Source organism: Protomyctophum bolini, assembly GCF_963924005.1.
Source record: "Protomyctophum bolini genome assembly, chromosome: 18".
In the NCBI taxonomy this organism is placed as follows: domain Eukaryota; kingdom Metazoa; phylum Chordata; class Actinopteri; order Myctophiformes; family Myctophidae; genus Protomyctophum; species Protomyctophum bolini.
The window spans coordinates 22,370,331-22,397,830 of NC_137879.1; the positions used below are offsets into that span (position 1 = coordinate 22,370,331).

Below are 27,500 nucleotides of genomic sequence, written 5' to 3' on the forward strand. Positions count from 1 at the left end.
GAGTTGACAGTGATGAAGCAGGATCGACTCGAGGGAGGGCGAGTGAGGACAGAGACGAATGGGAGCGGTGAGGAGAGAGAGGGGGAAAGTGACAGAGATGAACGGTGGGAGTTCAGGGAAGGACATAAAAAAATGACAGCGAGGGGGGAGAGAGAGAGAGAGGGCAAGAGACAGAGAAGGAGAGAGAGAGAGAGAGAGAGTGTGAGAGAGAGAGAGAGAGATGCACAGATTAAGGTGGAGGACCGCATTGTTCTGTGTCAGGCTCTGGATGACTAAATATGGTGCGGTCCACGTGCAGTCGGGCCTGCTGGGAGACTGTTCCAGGGGTCTGGTGCTGTCAGGCACGTCTGGCAGATGAGCGTGTAGGTTAAACAGAGAGAGAACAGTGACACGGCTTTTTAATCCCGCTGCTTAAACCCCTCTGGAATAAACGCTAGCTGCGTAGGTTTGAGCTAATGGTGTCCTCAGGCTATAACCACAACCTAGTAGGGCCCTACACACGCTGGGGAATAACAATAATAATATAACCACAACCTAGTAGGGCCCTACACACGCTGGGGGAATAAAAGTAATAATATAACCACAACCTAGTAGGGCCCTACACACGCTGGGGAATAAAAGTAATAATATAACCACAACCTAGTAGGGCCCTACACACGCTAGGGGAATAAAAATAATAATATAACCACAACCTAGTAGGGCCCTACACACGCTAGGGGAATAAAAATAATAATATAACCACAACCTAGTAGGGCCCTACACACGCTAGGGGAATAAAAATAATAATATAACCACAACCTAGTAGGGCCCTACACACGCTGGGGAATAAAAATAATAATATAACCACAACCTAGTAGGGCCCTACACACGCTGGGGAATAAAAATAATAATATAACCACAACCTAGTAGGGCCCTACACACGCTGGGGAATAAAAGTAATAATATAACCACAACCTAGTAGGGCCCTACACACGCTGGGGAATAAAAATAATAATATAACCACAACCTAGTAATAATTAAAAAAAAAGATCTGGTCTTAATGAAGCAAAACTGCACACCGGTTCTGTATTCCTGTACAAAGGGCAACACATGATCCATTTCCACAAAAAGTCTTAGTCAAGATGTCAGTGTAGCTGGCTGACCTTTGAAGTGCTCTGTGAGATTCTGTTTCAGCAAGAAATTCTCTGCTCTCAGCGTTGACGGTGTGTTTAACAAGCCGCATGCTTCCCAACAGGGGCAGACATTGTCTTTCATTAACGGTGGTCGAAGCAGCAACAGCTGTACTCCCGCATGTCTTCTCTTTTGGAAGAAGGCAAGAGACACACCGCACTTTAGAAAACACAGTGAGCAGTTAAAAGGCCTGTGGAATTTAAAAGGGAAAAGGTTTAACATTTAGATGTGATGGTCCATCACATTGGACTGATGCCATCAACCAGTTAAGCTAAACGAAAAGATGTTGCTGCCAAATAGCTTTTCCAAAGTGGACGGATGCATAGAGCACTGTCATGATTGCAAACCGTCTTGGCAATCCCTCACTGTGACATTCCCCTATATGGATTAATGGACAGGGAAATGAATGGGCTTGCTGGTAATATGGCTTACTTGTGGACTCCCTATAGTGGCCAAGCTACTGTGTTAAGTAATTCACCCATTAATATAAGAGCAGGAAATGATGTGCCTTTTACGGGAAGTGCGCTGGTATAAAAGGCTCTACTTAATCCTGCCCAGGTCTACGGCGGCTATTTTGTGCAATTGGAGCCAATCCAAAAGCGTTGGGCTGTCAATCACCTATTGACAGCCCAATTAGAGAAGGAAGGAAATAAATGGAACAGGAGGAGGGGCAATGGTGGTTGTTAGAAAATGGTGAGGGGGGAGAGAGAGAGAGAGAGAGAGAGAGAGAGAGAGAGAGAGAACGGAGAACAGGAACCAGAAGGAAGGTGAGTGAGAGAGGGTGGTCTCCGCTGAGACATTCCGGGGAACGTTTTTTCAGCTTCTCCCTGTCACTGGGAGATCATCTCATGTTGAGTTGTCTCTCTTTCAAGCAAAGGCTCCTCTGTCAGAGTTCACGGATTAGGAAAACAGGAGTTGCTGAGAGGCTTTATTTGGCCTGGGCGTGGGTGGGGAGGACCGGCGGAGGGCGGAGAGAGAGAGGGACAGCTGAGCCACTCTGCTGTGCACCAAAGTCGGAGGCTTTCACGCCGGGGTGGTAGGGCTCTGGCAGCATGGGGTGGTAGGGCTCTGGCAGCACGGGGTGGTAGGGCTCTGGCGAGGTGGGGTGGTAGGGCTCTGGCGAGGTGGGGTGGTAGGGCTCTGGCAGCACGGGGTGGTAGGGCTCTGGCGAGGTGGGGTGGTAGGGCTCTGGCGAGGTGGGGTGGTAGGGCTCTATGTGAATGGAGGGGCTGTGGGCTGCATGGTGCTCTCTGATGACCCTGAGTTGAGACCCAGAACGAAGCCCTGCTGTCCCTCAGTCCTGCCCTACAGTAAGTCCCTGGTGGGGCTATTAGTAGCCGCCCAGAGTCATGGAGGGCTGCTGTAATAAGCTGTCCGTCATCATAATCATCCTCATGGAAAGAGACTGTATCGTTGCTGTCGGGAGGAGACCACCTAACTCAACTTTTGAGGATGAAAAATGAACTTTTTGGAGTTACACTAGGTGCATGGTTTCTTCCCGACAGCAGCGATATAGTATATATACATGCATGCAGTGTACAAGTATACAGTATACTATACTGTAACTGTATACTATACAGTATACTATACTGTATACCGTATATCCCCTTCTCGACTTAGCGTACCTGCCTCTCGCTATACTACTGTCCAGAAAGCACACTTTTCAACGATCATCCAAGTCCCTACATTAGAGCATTTCCTTTCTCTGACACACTTGCAGTCACACAGACATCCATGACTGACAGCTCTCAAGTAATAGGGGTCAGGTATTAGTGGCCTGAACATAACCTGACGATGGCTGCATCTGTGTGTGTGTGTGTGTGTGTGTGTGTGTGTGTGTGTGTGTGTGTGTGTGTGTGTGTGTGTGTGTGTGTGTCTGTGTGTGCGTGTGTGTGCGTGTGGGTCGGGGTGTAAGAAGGTCACAGAGTTCCTCTCTGGTATTCATTAGGGCTTTGGGATGGGGGCAAGGAGGAGACACGGGGGGGAGATAGAGGGCAGGAGGGGGTCAACACTCACAGCTGAGGGCATCATTAGCAGGGGGATCATTGACAAATTTATAAAGGCTGTTCATGTCAGCTCTGAGGATGTGCACACACACACACACATACACATACACATACACACATACACACGCACGTGCATGCATGCGTGTGTGTGTTTTAAAGGTTATAACCTGAAAATTCTCTGCTGATTTTCACTCAAGCCTCATTCCGATGTAAAAGATCCTAGCAAAACGGCAACCTGTCAAAATAATCGTGGGTCGTTTTCCAGGGCTGCCAGTCAAACGTTGACCTTTGCTTAACACAACAATCAGCTTGCGACAACCAGCTGCAACTTTAACCACTGGCTATCCGTTACTGTGCTAACGAAGCGACGATGTATACCTATCCTGTTGGGTCTGTGTATAAAATGTACCTATCCTGTTGGGTCTGTGTATAAAATGTACCTATCCTGTTGGGTCTGTGTATAAAATGTACCTATCCTGTTGGGTCTGTGTATAAAATGTACCTATCCTGTTGGGTCTGTGTATAAGACCTATCCTGTTGGGTCTGTGTATAAAATGTACCTATCCTGTTGGGTCTGTGTATAAAATGTACCTATCCTGTTGGGTCTGTGTATAAAATGTACCCATCCTGTTGGGTCTGTGTATAAGACCTATCCTGTTGGGTCTGCGTATAAAATGTACCTATCATGTTGGGTCTGTGTATAAAATGTACCCATCCTGTTGGGTCTGCGTATAAAATGTACCTATCCTGTTGGGTCTGTATATAAAATGTACCTATCCTGTTGGGTCTGTGTATAAGACCTATCCTGTTGGGTCTGTGTATAAAATGTACCTATCCTGTTGGGTCTGAGTATAAAATGTACCTATCCTGTTGGGTCTGTGTATAAAATGTACCTATCCTGTTGGGTCTGCGTATAAAATGTACCTATCCTGTTGCGTATAAGAGCGCTGTGAGGGACTCGTGAGCCTGCTAGCTTATAGACATCACTTGTTCCCTTCTTTCTTTCTCACCCTCCATTGATTGATTGATTGAAGTAATTATTCACAGTATGCAGAATTACAGTACGTTTCAAGTACAACTCAATACAAAAACTGTTAACTGTGAGTGGACGACACCATAACCATTGTTTACAAGAGGGTCCACCGTTTTCAATTCATCATAACATCTTGAGACGTGCAAATATACACTTCTATATAGCCAAAAACAGGAAATCATCATAAATGAGGTCAAAAGGGGTGGGGGGGGGGGGGGGGGGATTCAGATTTTACGGGGGACAGTTTTGAATTCGTCTGTAGGTGCCCTTTGAGAGCGGTTTTGAAGGAGTCAAGGGATTCACATGTCTTAATGATCTGGGTTGCACATGGTTTGTTGAGCTCCCTCTGGTGTTGTGGGTGTGGACTTCATTGACATTAAGAAAGTATTTAGACAGGTACACCATCACACCAAACTGGTAGAGAGAGAGAAAAAGAGAGAGAGAGAGAGAGAGAGAGAGAGAGAGAGAGAGAGAGAGAGAGAGAGAGAGAGAGAGTACGCCCAGTAGTGGAATGCAATAGCCTCTGTGGCCGGCTCGGCCTGGTCCAACGCTGGTGGTTTAACCCATATAAGACACGAGGACAATTCTTCTACAAATGTCTTCCAAATTCTGAAGAGTTTTCAGAAAATGTTTCTATAAAATCAGTGAGGCTCAAATGTTTTCATGCCAAAATTGGCCGTAAACTCCATATTTTGTTCCAGGGACCCCCCAGAAGCAAAGATTTTTTTTCACGATTTAAGTATAAAATAATGGTTAAAGTGGTAAAAATATAGCTAAAATCTAAAAGTGACACAGATGCTTTCCCGGTTTTAATGGTTTAAAAACAATGGAACCCCATCCAGAACCGAACAGGCGGTACATAGGGGTGGAACGCGAGGTCAGGCTGGTTCTCACAGACCCAGACAGGAAGCAGCACTAAGCTACCATGCTCAGCATTGTGTACATATACATTTCACTACAAAGGCAAGTGAGAAACGCTGATGGCACAAGTTGTGGTGTATTTTTCTTTCTCTCTTAATGAAGTGTTCTGGTAGGTTCTGTGCTTTTTTGGGGGGAGACATTTGCTGGTGGAGTTGGTTTTCAGAGGAAGGGGAAAACATGAGCAGCCAGACATTTTTCAATCTATTAGTGACTCATGGTTTCCGGAGTTAAAGATTAGAGGTTGATTTGTGGCAGTTTGGGGAATAATATAGAGGTATATGATGTGGTGAGTAACAATAAAACTCCAATTAGCAGTCAGATAAACAGGACTCGTAAAGTGTGTACAACTTCAAAGAGAATGCTTATGCAGGAACACTGCAAATGCCATCTTAGAATCAAATGAGTCTCTTGTGGGGGGGGGGGGGGGTGTCTGCGGTCAAATACAATTCAATCTGGGGGTGCTTGACATGAAAATGATTGAGGGTACCTATAGGGTAGGTACCCTCACAAAAAACATGCAGTAATCCTGGTCACTAAACTGCCTCCCCCTGGCTAGCCGGGGCGCCTGATGGAGGGGAAACTCCCCCCTGTCAGGTGTAAAGGAGCAACTTGGACACTCAGGCATGAAGGAAGCATGAGTTCAAGTCCGTTGCTCTCCCCTTGTCCCCCATATATGGGGACTAGGTTGGTGGAGGGTGTGTAGAGCCCAGGATCACATTAGATGATTGACACAGGGGTGAAAAATGTGTTACAAAATCGTGGGATAAAAAATATATTAAAAAAGAAAAAATGATTGAGAACAACTGCTCTACAACAGGAGAGGGAAGGAACGACAAGTGGACAATCAATGGGTCCAACCACCTTCCATCCTAACTGACACAAGATGGACATCAGTGGAGTCACATCACCTCAACGAGCTTCAGTCTGTGTGAGTCACATCACATCAACGAGCTTCAGCAGTCCAAATACCATACGTATGATACGTTTTATACACCGAGTCAACGTCAACCGTGCCTCTGCTAATTAGAGGGCCAAGTTCATTCCATAACCAGCGGTCTGGGCTGCCGCCAAAGGAAGAAGAAGAAAAAAACATTTATAGCCACCCCCCCCTCCATGTCAAGCCCGATTCGCTTTCATTTAAAAGGAATATTTCCCTCACATGTGTTGTCAAGATGGGATAAAGAAAAGATGATGACACCCAGAGAGCCGTGAGACGCAGGCGGCCCGAATGAGGAACTGCAGACTTCCTCTCGGAGTTGGCCGTCAGATGAAGGCCACACCACGGGGATGTAGTGAGACGATAAGACGTGCACGGAACGCTTGGGGGGGCTTATAGGGTGACCAGAAGGGGAGGGCAGAAGGACACTTCCTCCTCGAGTGGAGGAACGAGACCCGAACCTGAATATGTGTGGTTTCTGGACGGTGGTGGGCAAGCGAGAGTCAGGTGAGCCGTTCCTGGATATGAGAGGAAGTGGCTCGTTTTAGAGGCTTGATTTGAGAAGGGGAGAGGGGTGTGCGACCTCCTTCAAAGCCCTTTGATGGCTGCCTGCGGTAGGCAGAGTGGCGGTTTTCCCCAAAAAGCCCTCCCGACAGGAAAGCTGCTCGCTTTTTGTTTTTTTTCCATTGCACACGAGCAGCTTTCACCCCACAGCCAAAAGCCAAGGCCCCACTTTGAACTGCATGGTGGGGGAAATTGCAAATCATTTTATTAAGTGTTTGGTATAACCAGGCCGATATATTGTTTTGGACGATATATTGGCCAATATTTGACTTTTTGACGACATCGATATCTTATTATGCTGCAGTGTCCCGATTATTTTGTCTAGTTTGACTTGGAGTCATTATAGGTGATAATGTTCAAATGTCTTAAAAATAGCAAATGACAATGAGAGCTTGTAGGCTAATTTCAACACTTTAACGGTCGGTCAAAACATTGGCATTCGTTGCGTTCTAGTGTGTTTTCGCACCGCCATATACAGGAGTGCACATGCACATGCACACGCACACACGCGCGCACACACACACACACACACACACACACACACACACACACACACACACACACACACACACACACACACACACACACAGTTTGACCTTGCTCATATACATGTGGAGGTTGCCAAGGCTGGTGAATCATGCGCCACCACCCTTTCCCCTTCATCCCTTACTCCCCTCTTCCCTCGCCGCTGTCCTTGCTTCTCATCCTCCCTATCAGGCAGGGCGATGTTGCTTTTCCAGACAGGAGTGCAGCATGGCAACATAATAAAGCAAGCTTATGAAGTAAGAGCAAAAAGGACAAAAGGACAAAAGGCCTCCCAGTCCACTGCATGTGTAGAGGACCAAATAAACGACCTGTCTGTTACTTGCAGCGACTTCATTAAGTTAGCATGATAGCTGGCAGAAACCTACTTTATGGCAGCCGCCCGCTATTTCACGACCACTGTTGCTTGCCCTCTGTGCCTGCATGCTGTTTCACTGTCACTGCGATGAGCAGAGGAGCTGAGCTCGCGGCTTACAGAACACATGGTTGTCATAGCGTTGGGAGGATCAGACACCGCCGCTGAGTAAATAACTAGTCATGGACCAAAGGGAAATCCATTTAGCTCCTTGGGATAAATCGACTATAGCGCTGTGACACCTGCACACGGTCTGCGGTTTGCTATCGGCACGCGAGACGTCTACCGTTTGTCCACTTAAGTACAGTATGAGAGGAGTAGTGAGCTTATGGGTATTAAGTGGGCACCAAGGTATGCACATGCACTCTCACAGACCACACACACACACACACACACACACACACACACCCTTCTGCATCTGGAGGAAATGTGTGTGGCTGACACATGCAGGAAATGCTGGGATGGCACATCAGATTCTATGCCCTCATCCTCAATCCTCATCCCACGGCAAGGGGCGTGTGCATGGCATGCAGATATTATAACAATGTAAGTATATGCACGGATGTGTGTTCACACGCACACACACTCACGTAAGCACGTACACACATGCATGCGCACACACACTCCGCATGTCAAGAAGAGAGAGCATTCAGCTTTTAGTTCTTTGAAAGGAGAGGTCGAATGGTTGAAGCATCAAAATTACACCTACTGTATGTCCTGGTTTAGAACAAGTCGTGTATACAAACTGTAGTATCGACCTTCCAGAGACAAGGCAAATTGGACTGATATATTTGGGCGGTAAAGACGTTCAGTATGAGGGGGTCCATGACAAACAGACTGTGATATGAAGGCTAATCATACTATATGCTTGCTCTACTTCCATCAAGGTCAGGGCTATAAGCACACCCAAATGCTTCAATCAGTTGATGTCAAACAGTTATCGCCGCAAAGGCAATGGCTGATTAAAGACTGGTTCATACATACGTATTTTTGGCTTGCGACAACATCGTACATAAATTAAGCATAAGCCCCCACCACCAAGAGACGGGGAGAAGATAGCAAGAGCCACGGAGAGACAGTAGAGAGAGAGAGAGACAGTGAGAGTGAGAGAGAGAGATCTAGCATTCCTTTCCCCCGTCAAGCTGTTTAAACCGTAAAAGAAAAATATATTGGATGTGTTGACTTTACTCGCTCAGGTGGAAGGAGCCAAGAGTCCTGACTGAGGAATCCTGCTTTTCAAAGCAGAGAAAATGATCTGGTTACGTTACAGCAACTCTGCCTCCGTCTCCAACCCCTCCTCCTTCTCCTGCTCTCACAAAACACCACACATGTGTGTACACAACCCCGTGCTCACGCACGCACTCACACACACGCGCATATGTGTGTGTATAAACCTGTAGTGAGCAGTTACCTTGGATTTCCTTCAACACCATGACTTTCTAGTTTAGTGGCTTCTGGCTCAACCTCCCACACTGTGTTATTGGTGGAAGAACAACGTGATGCAATTAAATAATGATTAATTTAATTCACAAACACAGGGAAGTGGCAGCCCCTCTCCCGATGAATAACGCACCTCTCCACCAGAGGGAGGGGGGGGGGGGGGGGGGATAATAATCGACATCAAATATTGCCATTCTATGCACTTGACTGCCGACAATCCCCTCATGGTCCGACTTAAGTGAACAGTGTTTGGACCATTGGTTCTCAAAGTGGGGTCCGTGGACCCCCAGGGGTCCTTGTGGGGGCACCAGGGGGTCCCCAGCTAAAGTAGTTTTAATAAGACAACACTACTATAGCGTCACAATCATTTTAACCATGCACTTTAACCACTATTCTATTCAAACCGTGCTATGAGAATGCTATTTTATTTTGAAAATGTGTGCAAACCTTTGATATATATATATTTTTTTAAGCGAACATTTTTAACTCGTAGCATTGCTACGGTCCGTGGCACAAAATATTTTTTGATGGGGGTCCACAGCCAGGTCATTTTGGGGGTTTTTGGTTTGAGAGAATGAACCACTTGTTCAGACACCATCTTTGTCTGGATTGAGTCATTTGTGGGAGAATGAGAAGTGGGTTAGTGGCTCACTCTATTTTCTAATAGGCCTAGGGACAGTGGTTCTCAAAGTGTGGTCTGGGACCCCCCAGGGGACCTTGAGGGTATTCCAGGGGGTCCTCAGCTAAATCATTCACACTTAAGAACAGGACCCAAATTACAGGTCTGTAACACTCAGTGTACAAATGGTTATGGGTGGTCAAAATGCTTATCAAACTGTGTCCTTGAAATGACAACGTTTGAGAACCAAGCAGTTTAAGATAATCAGTCTCCTCTTTGGAAGAGCCCTCGCTTTCCTTTGAAAAGCCAGATGAGTTTAGAAAGGTTGGAGTTCAACGGGTATTGTTTCCTGTCACACCTCCTTGACCCCAATGAGTTTGTGTCAGATAAGATTACGCTTATTATCATCATCGATTTAATCCTCACTGAAGCCAGATCGGAGTGAACGCATGCTATCTGGCAATAAGTGGTCGTTTTTGTTTCATTTGTTCAGCTGTATAGCCTAAATTCAATGAATTTAATAGCGTTTAGGCTATATTTAATTTAGGAGGATCTTTCTCCCATATAGAAAGAAAAAAAAAAGACGCAAGTTTTAAAAACATGTATTTCAAAGTTATTGGTAGCACTTTGTGGCAGGAAAAATGTGCCGCTCTGTTCTTTCGCGGGACAAATGTTTTTCAATATGTATGCGGTGGCGTCAAAGCCAAGGGAAAATATTAGAATTGACAAACGCATTGGGAGACTTGGCGTGGGCAGTGCCGTTGAAGACGGGAACCGAGAAGCGTGCTGCTTGCTTTGGCATCCACACTTGGCGCGGACTGCGAGTTGCTATTAAAACACACGGGCTCCATAGCCTACCTCTTGTAACCCATATTAAATCCCCGTCGCGGGCTGTTTTTCTCGCTCTTTCCCCCGCGACCCACGGGCCAGTTGTAAACTGAGGAGAGTTCACACCGAGCGCACTTTGATCGCCCACCTGTCCGTCTGTTCCAGTGCGCCCCGGTGATTCCGTGGCGAACCCCCTACTTATACTGCCATACGATAGCCTACCAAGCCACAATCTATTAACAGTATAGTAATTGTCTTCATTTAAAAACAAATGTTGGGCAATGGACCATCATCGCGAGCACTTTCGGCTACATTACGCCCTTAGAGCTATATATCAGTATATAGCCTATTGTAAATGGGATGCGCGTAATTGAATACTGAAACTTCTGCTTTCCTCGGAAACATTACTACAAATGCGTCACTATAACCTTATAAACATGAAATAAATAGGAATAGTGACAATAAATGACCGTTGAAACTTGAAACTTACCCAAGTGTTGCTATAGCGCGCAACTGTCGCTCTGTACGTGTTTAAACGAAAAATCGGATGATGAATGAGATCCAAATCAATTATAGTCTAGTGACCGTTCGTTCTTCTGTCGGCAATTCTGTTTCTCTAAATGCCACTAAAAAAAGAGTCTTCTCAGTCTCGCCTCACTTTAAAATGGGACAAGTGGTGCATGCAGGAAAAAAAGCATGTGAAATAGTCCAAATGACGATATGTCTTCTTGAGCGAGGGGGACACCCAGCAAGATGTGAATCACTGCGCCCATCAGTGCGCGTTGGACCAAGTGAAAGGAGTCCCGTATAGGTTGAAGAGAGAGAGAGAGAGAGCGGAGGAGAGACAGAGACAGGCTGAGAGGCTACTCCCCATTCAAATCAATCCCACATTTTACACACTGGAGAGAGAGAGAGTGTGTGTGTGTGTGTGTGTGTGTGTGTGTGTGTGTGTGTGTGTGTGTGTGTGTGTGTGATTGAGAGAGAGAGAGAGAGAGAGAGAGAGAGAGAGAGAGACAGAGGTATAGGCTATATCATTCGGGCATAAATCCGTAAATATTTAAGCGTTTCTCAAAGACTTTGTTTGGTTTTAACTTGTCATTCGCACAATTTATGTCTTCTTAAAAAATACCGTGAATGACGTGCGAATGAAAATAAACTCCTCCAGAACCAATTGTGTCAGACGCCGAGTCACAGCCTAAATATTTATTTTTTCCAAAACAACACGAGCTCATGGTTCCATTTTTACAACAAATACCTCCGTTTTTTACTGACTGTTTGTTACTGTGTGCCGCGTGGTAACAAATGAATGCCCCACGGCTCCATGTTTTCACAGGCAACCATATGGTGGTTGTAATGAGCGCGCAAAACATTGAACCTGCTCAAATCACGGTTGCCATGTCCGCTTGTTATAAGCCAGTGGTTTTCAACCCTTTTCATATGGGAATTTGAGCCACGGACCACCATTTGATGAGATTTAGCCTCTCAGACCCAAAACGAAAGAATATTTAATTGTTGGATAAGATTTTGTCCACAATTCCATGCCGTTTGGCAAACTTTGATCAAAATAACAATTTTTCTACATTCTCGTCGAGTCTGTCGACTAAATGAAGTAGGGCCTAATGCAGATGTTTAACAATAATTTTGCTCTTGAAAGCGAAAATTTAATCCAAATGGACCCATACGGGCAGTGGCGTGCACAGACATTTAGAGGGGCAGGTGCTCAAGTGAAAAAGGGCACCTTGTGCAGCGCGTGGAACCGGCCGGTTGCCTTAATAGTGTGATATTTATATTTGAAGTTTTATTTTTATCAAGAAACCGCAAGCACGGGAGCAAACACTAGTCCGACATGCGGATGAATGTCGGACTAATGCCCTGTCTGAAAAGCGTCCACCTCCCGAATTGATCAATGTCACCATCGTCCACATACTGTACATACACTGTACAAAAAAATCCTTCAAAAGGGCTGTCCAGGGGCAAGGGCAGATGGTGCTCTAGCACCCCCTAGTGTCTATCTGTGCACACCATGCATACGTACATTTGGTTTCATTATACGCTCGTAAGAGTTACAGATAAGGTAATTTTATACCAACTCTCCATCATTTAGCTGGGGGACCACGGTTGAAAACCACTGTTATAAGCGTCACTGATTGATCGATTGGAAATTGTATTAACAGTTTGTATAATGAGCACAGTTCAACGGAAGTACATGGGGTCAATGCTATAAAGATGATAAAACCTGAAAAAGCACTAAAACTTGTTTACACAAGGGTCCTCCATTTTCAATTAATCAGAACATCTGACTGCTGGGCTTGTTTTTCTGTAAAGTTTACTTGAAAATATATATATATTTTTTTGGTATGCTTCCTTTAAGCCAGTGGTTCCTGCATGTTCATGTCAAGGAACCCCAAATTAATGTGTAGAGTCCTGTGGACAGGAAAATATGTTGTGCCAAGGCCCAGAGGCAGACTCCATACTAGATTTGGGTTGTTAAAATGTTTCAAATATATTCCCAAACATTCAAGATTTTGTTTATAAATAGCAGATGTATAGGTTTAAAGTAAACATGTGGCCTATATAGACTGATAAGTCTATAGTCGCTTCTTTTGGGTTTGTTTTCATAGACCTGGTTGCTTGTTTCCTCTGCACAATCTGGCAACACCGTGCTCAAACCTAGCTGTGGGCAAGAGAAGGCTGGCAGAAAACAAGATGCAGATGCACATTGTGGTGGTAACGTTATTATCATTATAATAATCATAGTCACACACAACAAACCTTGGGTGTATTAGTGCGCGCCAGTGCGTCAAGGCTGCCAAAGGGACAGTATTTTTAGCAACAAGTTAGGACAGTGATTCGGTGAACACAACATGCTATAACGGGGGAGGGGTTCTCAAACTTTGTGACCCCCCCATGTATGCCACGGACCCCCTTATGAAAAGGCTTTGCGGTGTTTGATATTGATGATAACACATTTTGCTTGCTGGGGACCCCCTTCTCAAGAACCCGTGGGGGACCCCGCACCCTACTTTGAGAACCACTGAGGATGTTGGTGTCAGAGACACACCATGCGAGGGGGTGTTGTTTCGGGAACTGGGTTTTATTTGGCACAGAAAGTTGGCCACCGCGTCACCGTGACCGTGCCACAGGCCCCGTGGAGAGAGCCGCACATGAACTTGCACGTCTAAAGTACGGAGTAGCCTATACCCCCCCCCTATACACGTACATAACTCCTCGCCATTCATTTGTTAATGGAGGGCGGCTAATGTCGCGTAGCCTTACTTTACAGTCACCGGGAGTGCGCGCCTTCTTTGTGCGCCACGGAGAAGGCGTGCGTAAAGCTGGGTTCAAAACACCACCAACGAACCGCGTCGTGTTTTTGTTCAACTCTGTTAATTTGTCCACGCAGCACACGTATGTATCATTGGGCCCGGAGTGGACGGTGTGTTATTGCAGGTGGAGCCTGGTCTCTATACAGTATACACCCATACCGGTGGATAATTAGCCGCATGCAGCAGAGCAGACACCCATGCTGGGCCAGTCAAATCCTCTGCGCCTCCTGACTCCTTGGTAGGCTATAAGCTGATCAACATTCCTGCTGTATTATACTGTACCATCCGCTGGGGGGAACAGCCACTTTTTGTCACAAAAAAACAAAAGCTCCTTCTCCAGAAGATGGAGAAAATACCCCCCCTCTAACTTGCGGGGTAATTAAAAAATAACATACCAACTCTCTCTCTCTGTGTGTGTGTGTGTGTGTGTGTGTGTGTGTGTGTGTGTGTGTGTGTGCGCGCGCGTTGGGGGTGCTCATGGCGCAATGGTTGGTCGTTGATATAACAGACACTGCCCTTTGACAATCAATGGAGAATGGAGAAAACAAAACCTTATTCACTATTAAAAAAACAGAGGTAATACATAATCGTCAATTTATTCAATTATATTATACTCTTATATTACATTCTGTTCCTCATATTTGGCAGCTATAGGCTTATAATGTTAAATATGTGCTACTAAACAGCACTTTAAAAATGGTAGGCCTATAGCTATTACCGTATTAAACGCTAATTAGCAGCTTTCAGTCACCCATCAAACTACTAGTCGGACATCTCATCTGCTTTCCAGTGCGTCATCATTCCTCTGCTCTCAACCCACTTGAACACTGTTTTTGCACCACTCTGATCCAAACATTCTATCTGTCTCTTCTCTTAATTGTTCTTCCCACCTTTATAGTTTATCTTCTCCCCTGCCCTTTCTGTCCTGGTTGACGGCTTGCTGTCAGCTGTCCACGCAGGGACAGCTCCGGTTGATCGGAACTCCCTCTGCAACCGTTCTCCTCAGTCCTCACTAAGTTCAGCCTGTATTCTATTCATCATGTGATGTGTGCATCTGTTTCCATATAGCCTCTGTCTCAACCTGTTTTGTTGCTTTAGACTCTAGGCCTATAATAACACCCACAGAAAAACACTACGAAGTTATATTTCTCTCACAAACAAAACCGTCAGAAATTATGCTTTTAGAGTCAAAATAAAATAACCACATAGTTTTGATAGTTATTTTCAGATAAAGCAACTTCTCCCTACAACATATGAACCAGCCCAATGTACAGAGAGACATTTGACAAAATTTAGGGCAACGGGGGATTGGGCTAATTTATTAGGAAAAAAATCCTCTCGATTTTGTCATTCTTTGATGTACTTCTTTCTTTTGCATTTCCATTTCATTTCAGTGCCATAGAAAGCCAAAATGTCGCATTACTGAGAATAAAGGAGCCACTCGCTGCAGGCAAGCACTAATCTATAGATTATCACTCTAATTAAGTGAGAGAGAGAGAGAGAGAGAGAGAGAGAGAGAGAGAGAGAGAGAGAGAGAGAGAGATAATGAAAGAAAGTTAAAAGTGGCATCACACTCACTTGGTGAGTTGCTGTGGAGTCCAAACGCGGAGCGTTCCTCGGCCCTTTGAGTATAGCCTAGTAGTGAGGATTAGCCTCCTGATTTAGTCCCCAAAACAAGCTTCAGTGATCTGGTCAAAGCCTTTCGTTCTCTCAGCGCTGGGTTCCCTGCGGCGGACACCCTGGAGAAAGTGTCAGCCTCCGGCTTTTTCCTCGCTTCATTTTTTGGCACCTCTGCTGCTGGAACGCAAGAAGAGATGCTTGTACCTTATCCAGGGTTAACTTCCACTGCGTGTGTTTTAGCGGACGATTGCTTCCCTCTTGTGGTTAATACACGTCCTCACATGATCACAGACTTGGAAACGTGGGTCTCTGACTGTCTGGTCCTTTGGTCTCCGTCCGAAACGATCACAGCACACACAACATAAGGTAGCAACAGAGTAGCTTGTTGTGCTTGTTATAATAAATAAGTCCATGTCCATGACCAACGTTTAAGCCTATTAAATAACTTGGGAATTTCCCACAAAAATCATGCAAACTAGCTACAATATAGCAGAGAAAGAAGCTACACACAAACACACTTTGTAGCCTCAACTGGGAGGGGGAGGTTCCACAAGGGGCTACACACTTTGGAGTGATTAGTTCATTAATAACAGGCGTTGACCATGCATGCAATGTGCGCACGCCCAACTGCCCATAAACTGACCTAACATTTGCATCTGTAACTCGAGTTATCCTAACACACAGCTAGGCCTATGAATTTATCTGTTAGCGTTTTTACATGTTCTCACACCAGCTGTGTCATCATCACTCAAGGAGAGGAGACACCAATGGAGATCCTAAGATCCTAAATTATCATAATTATAAAAAATAAAAAGGACACGTGACGTGACTGATTTATCAACCGGTCAAGCAGCTAAAGGCCATAAATCATGACAAATTAATTTCGTGCAAATCGACTTTGTCATGGCAACAGTTTGTTGTGTATGACGTCAGGCTTCACAATCTTATAAACTGAAAACAAGGATCTGTTTTCTCATTAGCACTTTTAGAGTGTCTTTCTATATATTTTTTGTCAACGTTTGTTTCAAAGCTGACGAGATTGTCTGAGCTGGTGAACATTTCACCAACATGGCAAACATCAAACTCATCCTTGTTCTTTTAGCTGTGATCTTCTTGTCATCGCAGATAAGCTGCAAAGAGGCAATACTGCACATTTCAAATGGATCATTGTCTTTCGGTAAAGAGTATTGCCTTGATTACGATCCCACGAGGAGCGACAAGCTGTCAGAGACTCTGGAAGACTCAGTGGACTATCGTCTGTTGGACCTGAACTTGAACACACTGTGCGACGCATCCCACGGGGTAGATCCAGAGGCCGTGAAGGGCGCCGCCCTGGTGGTGATGTGGGGCCAGTGTGAGGTCAGCCAGAAGGCTCGGGTCGCCCAAGATCTGGGGGCGTCGGCTCTGCTCGTCGCCAACGAGCGTTGGCCGTTCTCTCCTCCTCCGTTGGCCAATCGGACGACGCAGGGGAAGCCCCGCCTTCCCGTGGTAAGCATGTGGTATGGAGACATCCTGGACGCACGGCGGCTATTTGGGGGCGGAGCCGGCGGGATGCGAGCCAGGCTGTACGACCCCCCGCGGCCCCGGCTAGACCCCGGCGTGGCGGTCATTCTGCTGATCTCCGTGACGACGGTGGCCCTGGGGGGCTACTGGAGTGGGGTGGCCGAGAGAGAGCGCTTGGCCAAGGTGGGAGGAGCCTCCGGCACAGGAAGAGGAAGAGGTGACGAGGAGAACGGCTTTGATACGCCTCTCAAAGTGCTCTTCCTGGTGGCCATGCTGTGCGTCATGCTTCTGCTCATGTACTACTTCTATGGCGTCCTGGTCTACGTGGTCATCGGCGTGTTCTGCGTGGGCTCGGCCAGCGCTCTGTTCAGCTGTGTGGACGCCGCGCTGCAGCGTCTGGGCTGTGGCCGGCCGCACCTCCCCGTCTGCCGGGTGAGCATCTGTGTGCGCTCGGTCCTCCTGGCGGCGGGCTGCGTGGGCGTGGTGGTCGTCTGGCTGGTCCACAGGAAGGCGGCGTGGATCTGGACACTGCAGAACGTCCTGGGCGTGGCCTTCTGCTGCTTCTCCGTGAAGAGCATCCCGCTGTCCAGCTTCAGGATCTGCTCGCTGCTGTTCATCCTGCTGCTGGCGTATGACGTGTTCTTCGTCTTCGTCACGCCCCTCTTCACGCCCAACGGGGTGAGCGTCATGGAGCAGGTGGCCCTGGGGGCGGGGGGAGACACCGAGAGGCTCCCCGTGGTGATGATGGTGCCGCGCCTCCTGGCCGGGACGCCGTGCGGGACGCACTTCTCCATCCTGGGCTACGGAGACATGGTGGTGCCCGGCCTGCTGGTGGCGTACTGCAGCCGCTTTGACCAGCGTGTCGGCGGCGGCTCCGGGAAGGTCTACTTCCTGTCCTGCTGCGTTGCCTACCTACTAGGCATGCTGGCCACGTTCGCCGCCATGCTGCTGTCGGGCAAGGGGCAGCCGGCACTGCTCTACCTCGTGCCCTCCACCCTGACCGGCGCCGCCCTGGTGGCGTGGAGCAGGGGCGAAATGAGCCACTTCTGGACGGGAAGCACCGCTGGGAAGGAAGAGGAGCTGACCACAGCTCCATAGATTCATTCATTATTCATTTGTTCATTCATTAATGCTGAGATTGACCGATTAGCAGCAAGGAGCCTCCTGCTGGACATTTAACATTTTCTTTCCTTTCCCCCTTTTTTTTTTTTTTATATATTTTTTATCCCACGATTTTGTAACCCATTTTTCACCCCTGTGTCAATCATCTAATGTGATCCTGGGCCATCCTCCGCCAACCTGGGGAGAGCAACGGACTTAACTCATGCTTCCTTCATGCTTGAGTGTCCAAGTTGCTCCTTTACACCTGACAGGGGGGAGTTTCCCTGGTCCCCTTTTTTTTTTGTGCGAGCCGCTCCAGCATTTGATCGTGTGTCTAAGCATGGGAGTGTTTGAATAGAGCCTTCTCTCACACAATATCTCTCTCTCTGTCAATAGAAGTCTCTAGTTCTCTTCATACAAGAAACAAGCCAGGATGGATAACAGAAAGAAACAGTACAGCTGTAACCAATGTGGAAAAAGCTTCACAAGAAACAGTATATTGAAACAATTCATAGAAGAAAGAAAGGAGCCAGGATAGAAATAGGAAAGAAACAGTACAAATGTCCATATTCAGTCCATACTGTCCATATTCTTAGCTCCCACCGTCATGATAAAAAACGCCCAATTTTCCGGGTCTACTGTGAACACAAACATTGGCTTGTGATTGGCTGATCACCCCAGCGATGATTTGATTGGCTGAGCAAAGTACATATTGAAGATAAAAGTGAGGGCAGAAAAGTGAAGACGCCAAAAGTGATTGGCCGGAATGACATTTGTGATGATTTGAAGGTCCTTCCTGTTCCGACATTCCATATGTTGATTTAACCTCATCAAACCCTATAAACTCAAGACACGCTCCATATATGGCCAGTATAGAATTAAATGGTAAATGGTACATTTATATAGCACCTTTATCCAAGGCGCTTTACAGAGATTGTGCATTACATTCACCCATTCACACACATTCACACACCGATGCCGGATGGAAACCATGCAAAGCACCAACCTGCAGATCGGGAGCAATTAGGGGTTCAGAGTCTTGCTCAAGGACACTTCGACACTAACTCTGGGAGAGTCTGGCTTGGAACTGGAAACCTTGTGGTTCTCATCCGTTCACTATACCCCTGAACCACTGCCGCCCCATTCCATTCATTCCATATGTTGATCTGACCCCCCATGCCAAAGCGCCAGCGCTGGCCAGCAGTCTGCCGTCTACCGTCACCCAGCAGATGTGGATGCGTGCACGCTCGCTTCTCTTACATATGCTGTACTAAATGTCTAGCAACTGAAATGAAGACATTGGCAATAATGAAATAGTCAGAGAATACACACAAATCACAAAATTATGACACTCAATAATTAATGTGTTGTATATAGGCCTAACCCTGAAACAGGGCAAATATGAGACGTGTGGGGACAAAAATCACACCCATGTGAAGTGAGTGGCACTCTTATTGTCACACGTCATCATCTCATTCTGGCTTTTAATGGCCACCACAATGCTTTTCCAATGGTAGACTGAGATATCTGGCTGGTGAGTTAACCAACACCTCCATCTGCTGGTCATATGCTCTTCTAGCTGGCAAACCATGGAATGTCCACAAACCCATAGATATTATCATATTATAGGTCTGGACTGTGACAATTCACTGTGTTCTCTCCAGCTCTTTAATGAACAGAAAATACATTTTTATGGTAGGTGACAACATTTCAGCCAATCAGGAGAGATTAGCCATTTATCAGCTTTTCTTTTCTTTTTATAGTGTTCCAGTTCCAGTTTTGTCTGCTCATTGTTTTAATTGTGTCGTCACTTACAATTCCACTTGTTTAATCCAGTGGTTTCCAAACGTTATCATGTCAAGGACACTAATTAGCCCACGGACCCCAGGTGTTTCACGGCTCTAACAGAGATTCTCAACCCGTTTAATTTCAAGGACTCCCAGTTTGACATGAATTAGGTGGCTACGGCTATTGGGACCCCAATTTATATTGTGGTTCCATTTGTACACTCTCTCAGAGTCAGAGTCACAGACCCATAAGGGTCCATTTGGTTCCAAACTATCATTTAGCTGTGGAGTGGGGAGCTGGAACTCCCTCCGGTCAATGACCCCTGAGGGTCCCCGGACCCCACTTTGGGAACCACTGGTTTAATCTGTATCTGACTGCTTTCTCTATCCTGATTGGATAAAATTGGTATCCCGACCTGAAAATGCATTTTCTGTTTAATAAAAAGCTGAAGCTTATGGACACTCCTGTTACTGAACCAACACTTGAGTCTACAGCAATGAGTACTATCACAAGAACTTTTTAACACTTATTTAAACCAAAGAGAATAACTAGCCTATAATAATAGGCTAGTTCTATAATAATGTAACATTACATTATTGGCTGAGCACGGAATGTGGTGTATGATGATGATAAGAAAGCGTTGAATTGAGGACGCCACAAGTGAGGATTAGCCTTGAGGACTTGAGGATATAAGGACTTGAGGATAAAAGAAAGTGCACAGAAAAGTGAAGACGTACATTGTGAATGGCCAGAATGAGATGATTTTTTCTTAATGTGGAACTAAAATAGAGATTCCACACCAACATAAAGCTGGTGAATCATACCCATCCACAACATCACTCAGTGGAATGTTGTGGAAGAGGAGCACTTTTTTTTACCTCAATGTCCTTATGCTTATAGTGAACAGTAATATAGCTTATAGCCTTCTACAGTGCTTTTTCTTTTACGAACTTGGAACAGAATGTGCAATGTTGAAGTTCACATTGGTTAGATTTCCAAATGTATAAACAGATTTTGATGCTATTAACACATTTAGCTTCGGACCTCCTGGAACTCCCTCAAGGACCCCTGGTGGTCCACGGCCCGGAGAACCACCACTAGACGTTAGGTATTGTTCAAAGTTAAAAAGAAGGAATATCTTGTCTTAAAAATTACAAAAAAAACTTTTTTGGATAAAATAAAAAGTATCTAACCGTGACACAAAATGTTAAATTATTTAAAAAGATTAACAAGGACGGGGCCACTAACTGCCTGCTCTGTTAACTCTCCATACAGAAAGGTCAAACACCCCACATCCATATGGCTCTACAATCAATGGAAGACAGGCAGGCAACACAAAGAACCCAACTGAGTGATAATTAGGTGCAGTTGGCCAGCGCCCCAAAAGAGTGAGGGCATGCGTGCGTGCGTGTGTGCGTGCGTGACATGTGTGACGTGTGTACTACGATTCTTGAGAGGGACAAACGTCTGCACAAGGATAGCAGAATTCGAGAAATAGACATTGTGAGGTAAATGTTTTCTGGTTCTCACAAAATAAGTGCTTGTTTTGGGGTTAAAAAAGATTTGGGGAGTTAGGTTTACTTATTATGGAAAGGTTTAGGTTGCGGTTAGAGTTATGTTTTGGCATTTAGAGGTCAGTTTAGGGGATAAGGTTAGATTACGGTGGTGTCGTGCAACGGAAATAGCAGTTTACAAACTCACAATGATTTAGGGGTTAAGGATAGATTATGTCTGATTTATACTTAGTGTCATGGTGGTGTTGCACTCCGGAAACAGCAGATCTACAAGCTCACAGTTTGTCACAGCAGCACATGTTGTGGTCTTGTACAGTAGATGGTATTATGTTTGTGTGTGAGAGAAAAGGAGACCACCGCAGGTATTCTTCAAACGACATGTCCCTCCCATGTAAAAATAAACGTCTCGTGCCCCTCTCGACAGCCCCCTCCAACACCCCCCACCCCCTCCTGTTTATCCCGCCGGCCTCTGGAGGGAAGCCAGCCTGTTTACTTTACCCTTGTCGACTCATCTTAAGTCAAGATGGCGCGTTGCCGTTATTGTATACATCCTCTCTCACCCAGGGCCCTGCAGCCACGCCCACCTGAGAGTGGGAAGGAAAATACAAAAAGGTGTTGATAGGTGATAACACGGCCGCAAAGGTGCATTTGATGTAATGTGTGTGTGTTGCGTGTGCATGTACGCACGCACGCACGCACACACACTTCAATATACATTGCATACACTCCAGGCTCGGGTTCATACACTCCAGTCCCCCCCCACACACACACACACACACAGAACAGCTCAGTTGCGGCCACAGCGCAGTAGTATCAACATATCATCTTGAGGGAAAGACAGAGCTATCAGTGGCTCTTCTGCCAACATTATTGCCCCATCAATCACTCTGACAGTCCTTCTGCTGGAGGTGGTCCTCTCCTCCTCCCCGTGTGGAGTGGAGCGGCACACATTGATGACTCAACCACAGAGAGGGGGCTTTCAAACCCACGCCACAATGTTTAGTCTGATTCCCATCTCCATTTTGGAGAGTCAGACCACTGATTATCGGATTTGACATTTAACTGGAATACATTTTATTCAAACATTTAAAGCCCTATTCAACTTCTAAATCTTTCAAACACTGCACAGAGAGTTCTCAAAAATGTAAAAAAAAATATATCAGATGTAAAAGCTTGTAGTGAGGCACGAAGAGATGTGCTGTGAACTTGTGTATCTGCTATTTTTGATTGATGCTGTATTAACACATTTTGCTGTGGACCCCCCTCAAGGACCCTTGGGGGTCCCCGGACCCCACTTTGAGAACCTATGCTCTATAAAGCAGGATACCTTCAGGGGCCACAGGGCTTGTTTTCTTTCTTCTTTTTCTGGGGGGTGGGAGGGATCTGCAGTAACCCAATCTTCAGCAGTCCCGAGGACTCAGAGGATGTGTGCAGGCTGCGGTGCATGGGAGGGCTAGGGGGTGATGAGATGGAGGGCTAGGGGGTGATGAGATGGAGGGCTAGGGGGTGATGAGATGGAGGGCTAGGGGGTGATGAGATGGAGGGCTAGGGGGTGATGAGATGGAGGGCTAGGGGGTGATGAGATGGAGGGCTAGGGGGTGATGAGATGGCAGAGACTGTTGACTTGTTGGTTTATTTTAGGCTCCTGCCCGTCCAGAGTTAACTGGAGGAGGATGACGATGATGATGATGATGATGATGATCCTTTTAGTAGTAGTCGTCCATGCAAGTGTGTGTGTGTGTGTGTGTGTGTGTGTGTGTGTGTGTGTGTGTGTGTGTCCACCCCTCCTGCAGACTTGACTTAATTGTATAACCAACTTAACTTAACTTAATCTCTGGCACCGTTAACCCAGTCCATTTAACATTTTGCACATACACTGGATGACAACGATGAACCTCTGCCCCAAATTTTCCAGAATGGCCTCTTATAGCGCCACCATGAGGCAGCTATTCTCATTCTTTACCCATACCTGCACCGATCTGCGTGAAATGTTGCATGCACACTCCCTACAGGCCAAGGACAAACCTTTGACCTGCATTTTTCACATCTGCCTTTTATAGCGCCACTAGGAGGCTGACTTTTGTAAAAAAAAAAAATTATATTACTCCTCCATATTCTGTCCAAAAATCCCACAAAACGTTAGACATCTCTATAGTCATGTGCTCAAAGCGGATCTGTCCTATATTTCATATTCCATCCTAATTGGCTAACATTGGCTTTCAAAGTTTGCAGGATTGGCCTGTTTTTAACAAAAAGCCTCAAATCATGAACGCAGCGTGCAATTTATGTGAAATCTCTCAAGGAATTTCCTACTAGGCTGAGGGAAATATCCCACCCTTTTCACATTGGCCTGTTATAGCACCAACAACAGGTGAAGTTTTGCTAAAAACATTTTTGGAACAAAATGCCTCAAATCATCCAATTGCCATCAAAGGTGTAAGAAGAAATGGCACCTTTTTCCACATTGGCCAATTATAGCCAGGTCTCCACCTGGCCTGGTGGAGACCTGTGCCCTGAGGGGCACTTTATCTAGTTTATTTATAATTTGGAAGAAAAACACTCATGTCGGGATTAGGTTTGGGATTAGACTCATATTGGGGTTAGGTTTGGGATTAGACTCATTTTGGGGTTAGGTTTGGGATTAGACTCATGTCGGGATTAGGTTTGGGATTATTTATGTATTTAGAGGTTAGGTTTAGGGGTTGGGGTTAAAGTTACGGCTGATTTATACGTACTATACTGTGTGTACCGAAAAGAGTATTTTGGCTTTAGGTTTAAGGTTAGCATTAATAATGACAAAACAATGGAATAATTGCATGTTTATGCATGTGTGCCTATTAATACATGATAAAGTGTGTGTGTGTGTGTGTGTGTGTGTGTGTGTGTGTGTGTGTGTGTGTGTGTGTGTGTGTGTGTGTGTGTGTGTGTGTGTGTGCATTTGAACGTGCGCGCGTGCGACTGGTTCAGGTACCTCTCTGGTGGTATTTAGATCCTTCATTTATGTGGAATCCAACGTCATTATCCCAAAGTGTTGCCAGCTGGGTGTGCTTGGGAGTTCCCATTTGAACTCGATGTGTGTTCTGATTCTGAAGACTTTACATCGATGGAGACTGAGAGAGAGAGAGAAAGAGAGAGACTCTTAATGAATGTTCACATTCGATACTGATTCTGCTTTGATATTCATGAGCGTCATAATTTGGCACAATGTTGCGATTAGCTAATACGTTATAGCCTCTACGCTACGGCAACAACAAGAAGAAAGAAAAGAATGCCACCCAAGGTTACAAAGCTGCCGTTAGTAGAATGCTGTGGAATCCAGTGAGCGGGTGGAAGTGGGTTCTGGTGGGTTCTGGTGGGTATGGTATGCATGCATGAGTACGTCTGGCCCAGTCCCACACTGTGCTGTAAACAGGTTCTGCTTTGAAGTGAACTGTTTGCTTTTGGCATTTCTTTCTCTCTTTTTTTCCTCTGTGTGAGAAAGCGGCACCAAGCACATCACTGATCACCCATTACATTTTAAAATCCTGTGTGATCATTTAACTCTTAGGGCTGTATTTTGCGTGTCTTAAGTACCAGGTCTTATTAATTAATTCTTATCTTATTAATTTTATAAACAGATTGAATGCATTATGAGTATATAGACAATAGAGGAAAGAAATCACACCCGTGTGAAGTGAGGGGCGTTCTTATCATCATACATCATCTCATGAACAACTGAATTTATGTGATTGGTTGGCCGATTTGCTCGTCTACATATGACGTATAATTTCCCTTCATTGTCAATGGCATTTAATGTTTGTGTTGCCACAAATGTACGTCATATTTGAGGCACATATGACTTTGGGGCAGCGGTGGCCGAACGGTTTGCTGAGCGGTCTTGATATCGGAAGGTCGCTAGTTCGTATCCCCGGACCGGCACGTTAAAATTACCACCGCTGAAGTGCCCTTGGGCAAGGCATTGAACCCCTACCATGAAATGTTCTATGAGCAGGGCCTGGCTGTAAACAAGTTATTGAGCTTAGTCCAGTTACCCTGGGTAAACATAGTACCTTTCCTTTCCTTTTACCTAATTTCTCCTTTCATTGTCAATGGCAAATATGAGACGTGTGGGGACAAAAGCTGTATATAGAGGGGTTAGCGCCCATCAAAGATAGTGAAACACCAGATAGGGCCTCTAGGCTTCATGCAATGATTTCTTTCCAATGTATTCGTCATATTGGTCTGCTGGAGTGGCATTAATGACCAAGATAACTACTGCCTCAAAATGCCTCTGTAATTACACAGATACCCTGGTTTCAGATCAGAATAATTGTTCTGATTTGCCTTAATTCATTGTGTCTGGACTCCAGGCCCATGTTTGTTTTCTACTCTACAGTTCATTGCATTCACCTGGCGTCCCAGGTCTAAATTAGGTGCTGATTAGATGGCTATAGAGTATAGAATCAAAACCTGCTTTGTTTCTAAGCTTCAGATCTGGCAGGTTGAGAGACTAAGCCCCTCCCCAAACTGCTATCGTACAATCACAACTAAGCATAACATGGGTTAGACAAACCTCTCCACCAATAGTTTTCCTATATGATAAAACATTGTTTTTAAAAAGAAATGTCACGCACATATTTTTCCTTGTTGACGGATTTGGAAGAGATTTCGAAGGTCTGGTTCCAAAGATGAACCAGTATTTAATGTGTAAAATGAAATCCATGATATTTACATTGGAATGAATGATCCTGGCTGGAAAGTGTCCAAGTGGGAGAGGGCGGGGCTTAGCTAAAGGTGAATTGAGCATAGCAGTGGGCGTGGTTTTCTAGACCCACTGAAAAATGAAAATAATCCTTCATTTTTTCACAGAATCAAATTGGCTTTATGGTCACGACTCACGACTCACCAGGATCATGGATGCCTTGATTCTAGGCTTAGAATAATTTATATAAATATCTTTGTGAAAAAAATGAATTGAAGAGTTTTCAGTGGGCCCAGAAAACCACGCCCACTGCTATTCTAGTAGTAGAGGTCAATATGAACAACTCGTTTTGGGTGATCTCAACAACACCAGAGGGCAGTATTGCTCTAGGCTGATATGGCCTTTACCTGTGCTGCTACCAGTGATGAGGGGTGCTGCAACCAACCAGCCTCATCTGTTATGATCATGATATCAACACTGCCTTTCAGTGATGGAACTCAAGAAATATAGGCTACTAAACATGTTATAACTATTGTAGCAATATCTACAATATCTGTATTTACTTGAGTAAATGAGTATTGGCATTAAAATATAGTACTTAGAAAAAGTAAAAGTATTGATTATGCAGAAGGTCCCATTTCACAAGTTTTTAAATTCCTTTTGAAAATAGCAAATCTGTTATTTTCAAATTGCCAAAGTATAAAGGGCTGAAGTGGTTTTGTAATAATAATCCAAATCTAAAAACGTGCGTGTGTGTCAGCAGATAATCTTGCAAGCCGCTGGTTCAGCACCAAATGTTGTATGCACGCTATAGGCCACAGACGAACCACAGCATTCTTTCACATAATTATGATTTATAATTTTATTAAATATTTTTACTTTTGTAATGGAACTACCGTATATGGAAGTCAATATGGCTTCAAGTCATCACAGACAACAACAACAAACGATAACAAGTGTCCATGAACTGGCATGCAACCGGCATGATCTGTAAACAAATAAACAGTTCTCTCTCACCGGCTGTCTCTCCAGCATTTATATGGCTGCACCGTTCTGCTCTGATGTTTCAGTGTGTGTTGCTCCTGTTTGGATGCACACTGTTGTTCCTCATGGAGGTTTGTGTAGGATTCCTCTTTCCTCCTCTCTTCCTGTGTTTGGTCAACGCCCTACTCTCAGGTGCAGTGAATGCACTGACGCTGATTAGTCAGGCAATTGGGGAGTGATTGAGTGGCAATGAGTGTCAGTCCAGATTTTAACCCTTTGCTCTCCTTTTCTCCAAGTTGACTTCACAGGCTCTGATCAGGCTGATTTAGTCATACGTCATAGATATGCCATTAGACAACTGACGTCACAGATGACACCAAATTAAGTCAGAGATCCACCACACCGTTGTGATGTTGTGACCTCAATGACGTTTTTGGTCTGTCCAGTGTCCAGAGGGGTTACCTCCTTTACAGATAGGCCCCTGGCCCCTGTCTGTCCAGAGGGGTTACCTCCTTTACAGATAGGCCCCTGTCTGTCCAGAGGGGTTACCTCCTTTACAGATAGGCC

The 27,500-nt window shown here is 45.4% G+C and overlaps 2 protein-coding genes across 3 annotated transcripts in view; one reads left to right on the top strand and one right to left on the bottom strand.

The window, feature by feature from the left end:
* ntn2 (netrin 2) overlaps nt 1-15,421 on the bottom strand; it is a 61,695-nt gene extending 46,274 nt beyond the window's left edge. Inside the window, exon 1 of one of the 2 annotated variants that reach the window (XM_080788494.1) lies at nt 15,321-15,421. The gene's annotated coding sequence lies outside the window, so the exon portion shown is untranslated. Of the gene's footprint in view, nt 1-10,906; nt 11,193-15,320 lie in introns of those variants that run through there. The other variant, XM_080788493.1, reaches the window with a different exon arrangement.
* Nucleotides 15,422-16,430: 1,009 nt separating this feature from the next.
* LOC308333584 (signal peptide peptidase-like 2A) lies at nt 16,431-17,963 on the top strand (the record flags this gene model as incomplete). The annotated part of the gene is made up of 1 exon (XM_080790043.1): nt 16,431-17,963. The coding sequence occupies one exon, from the start codon at nt 16,431-16,433 to the stop codon at nt 17,961-17,963; it is 1,533 nt and encodes a 510-aa protein (XP_080646169.1).
* Nucleotides 17,964-27,500: the final 9,537 nt, after the last annotated feature.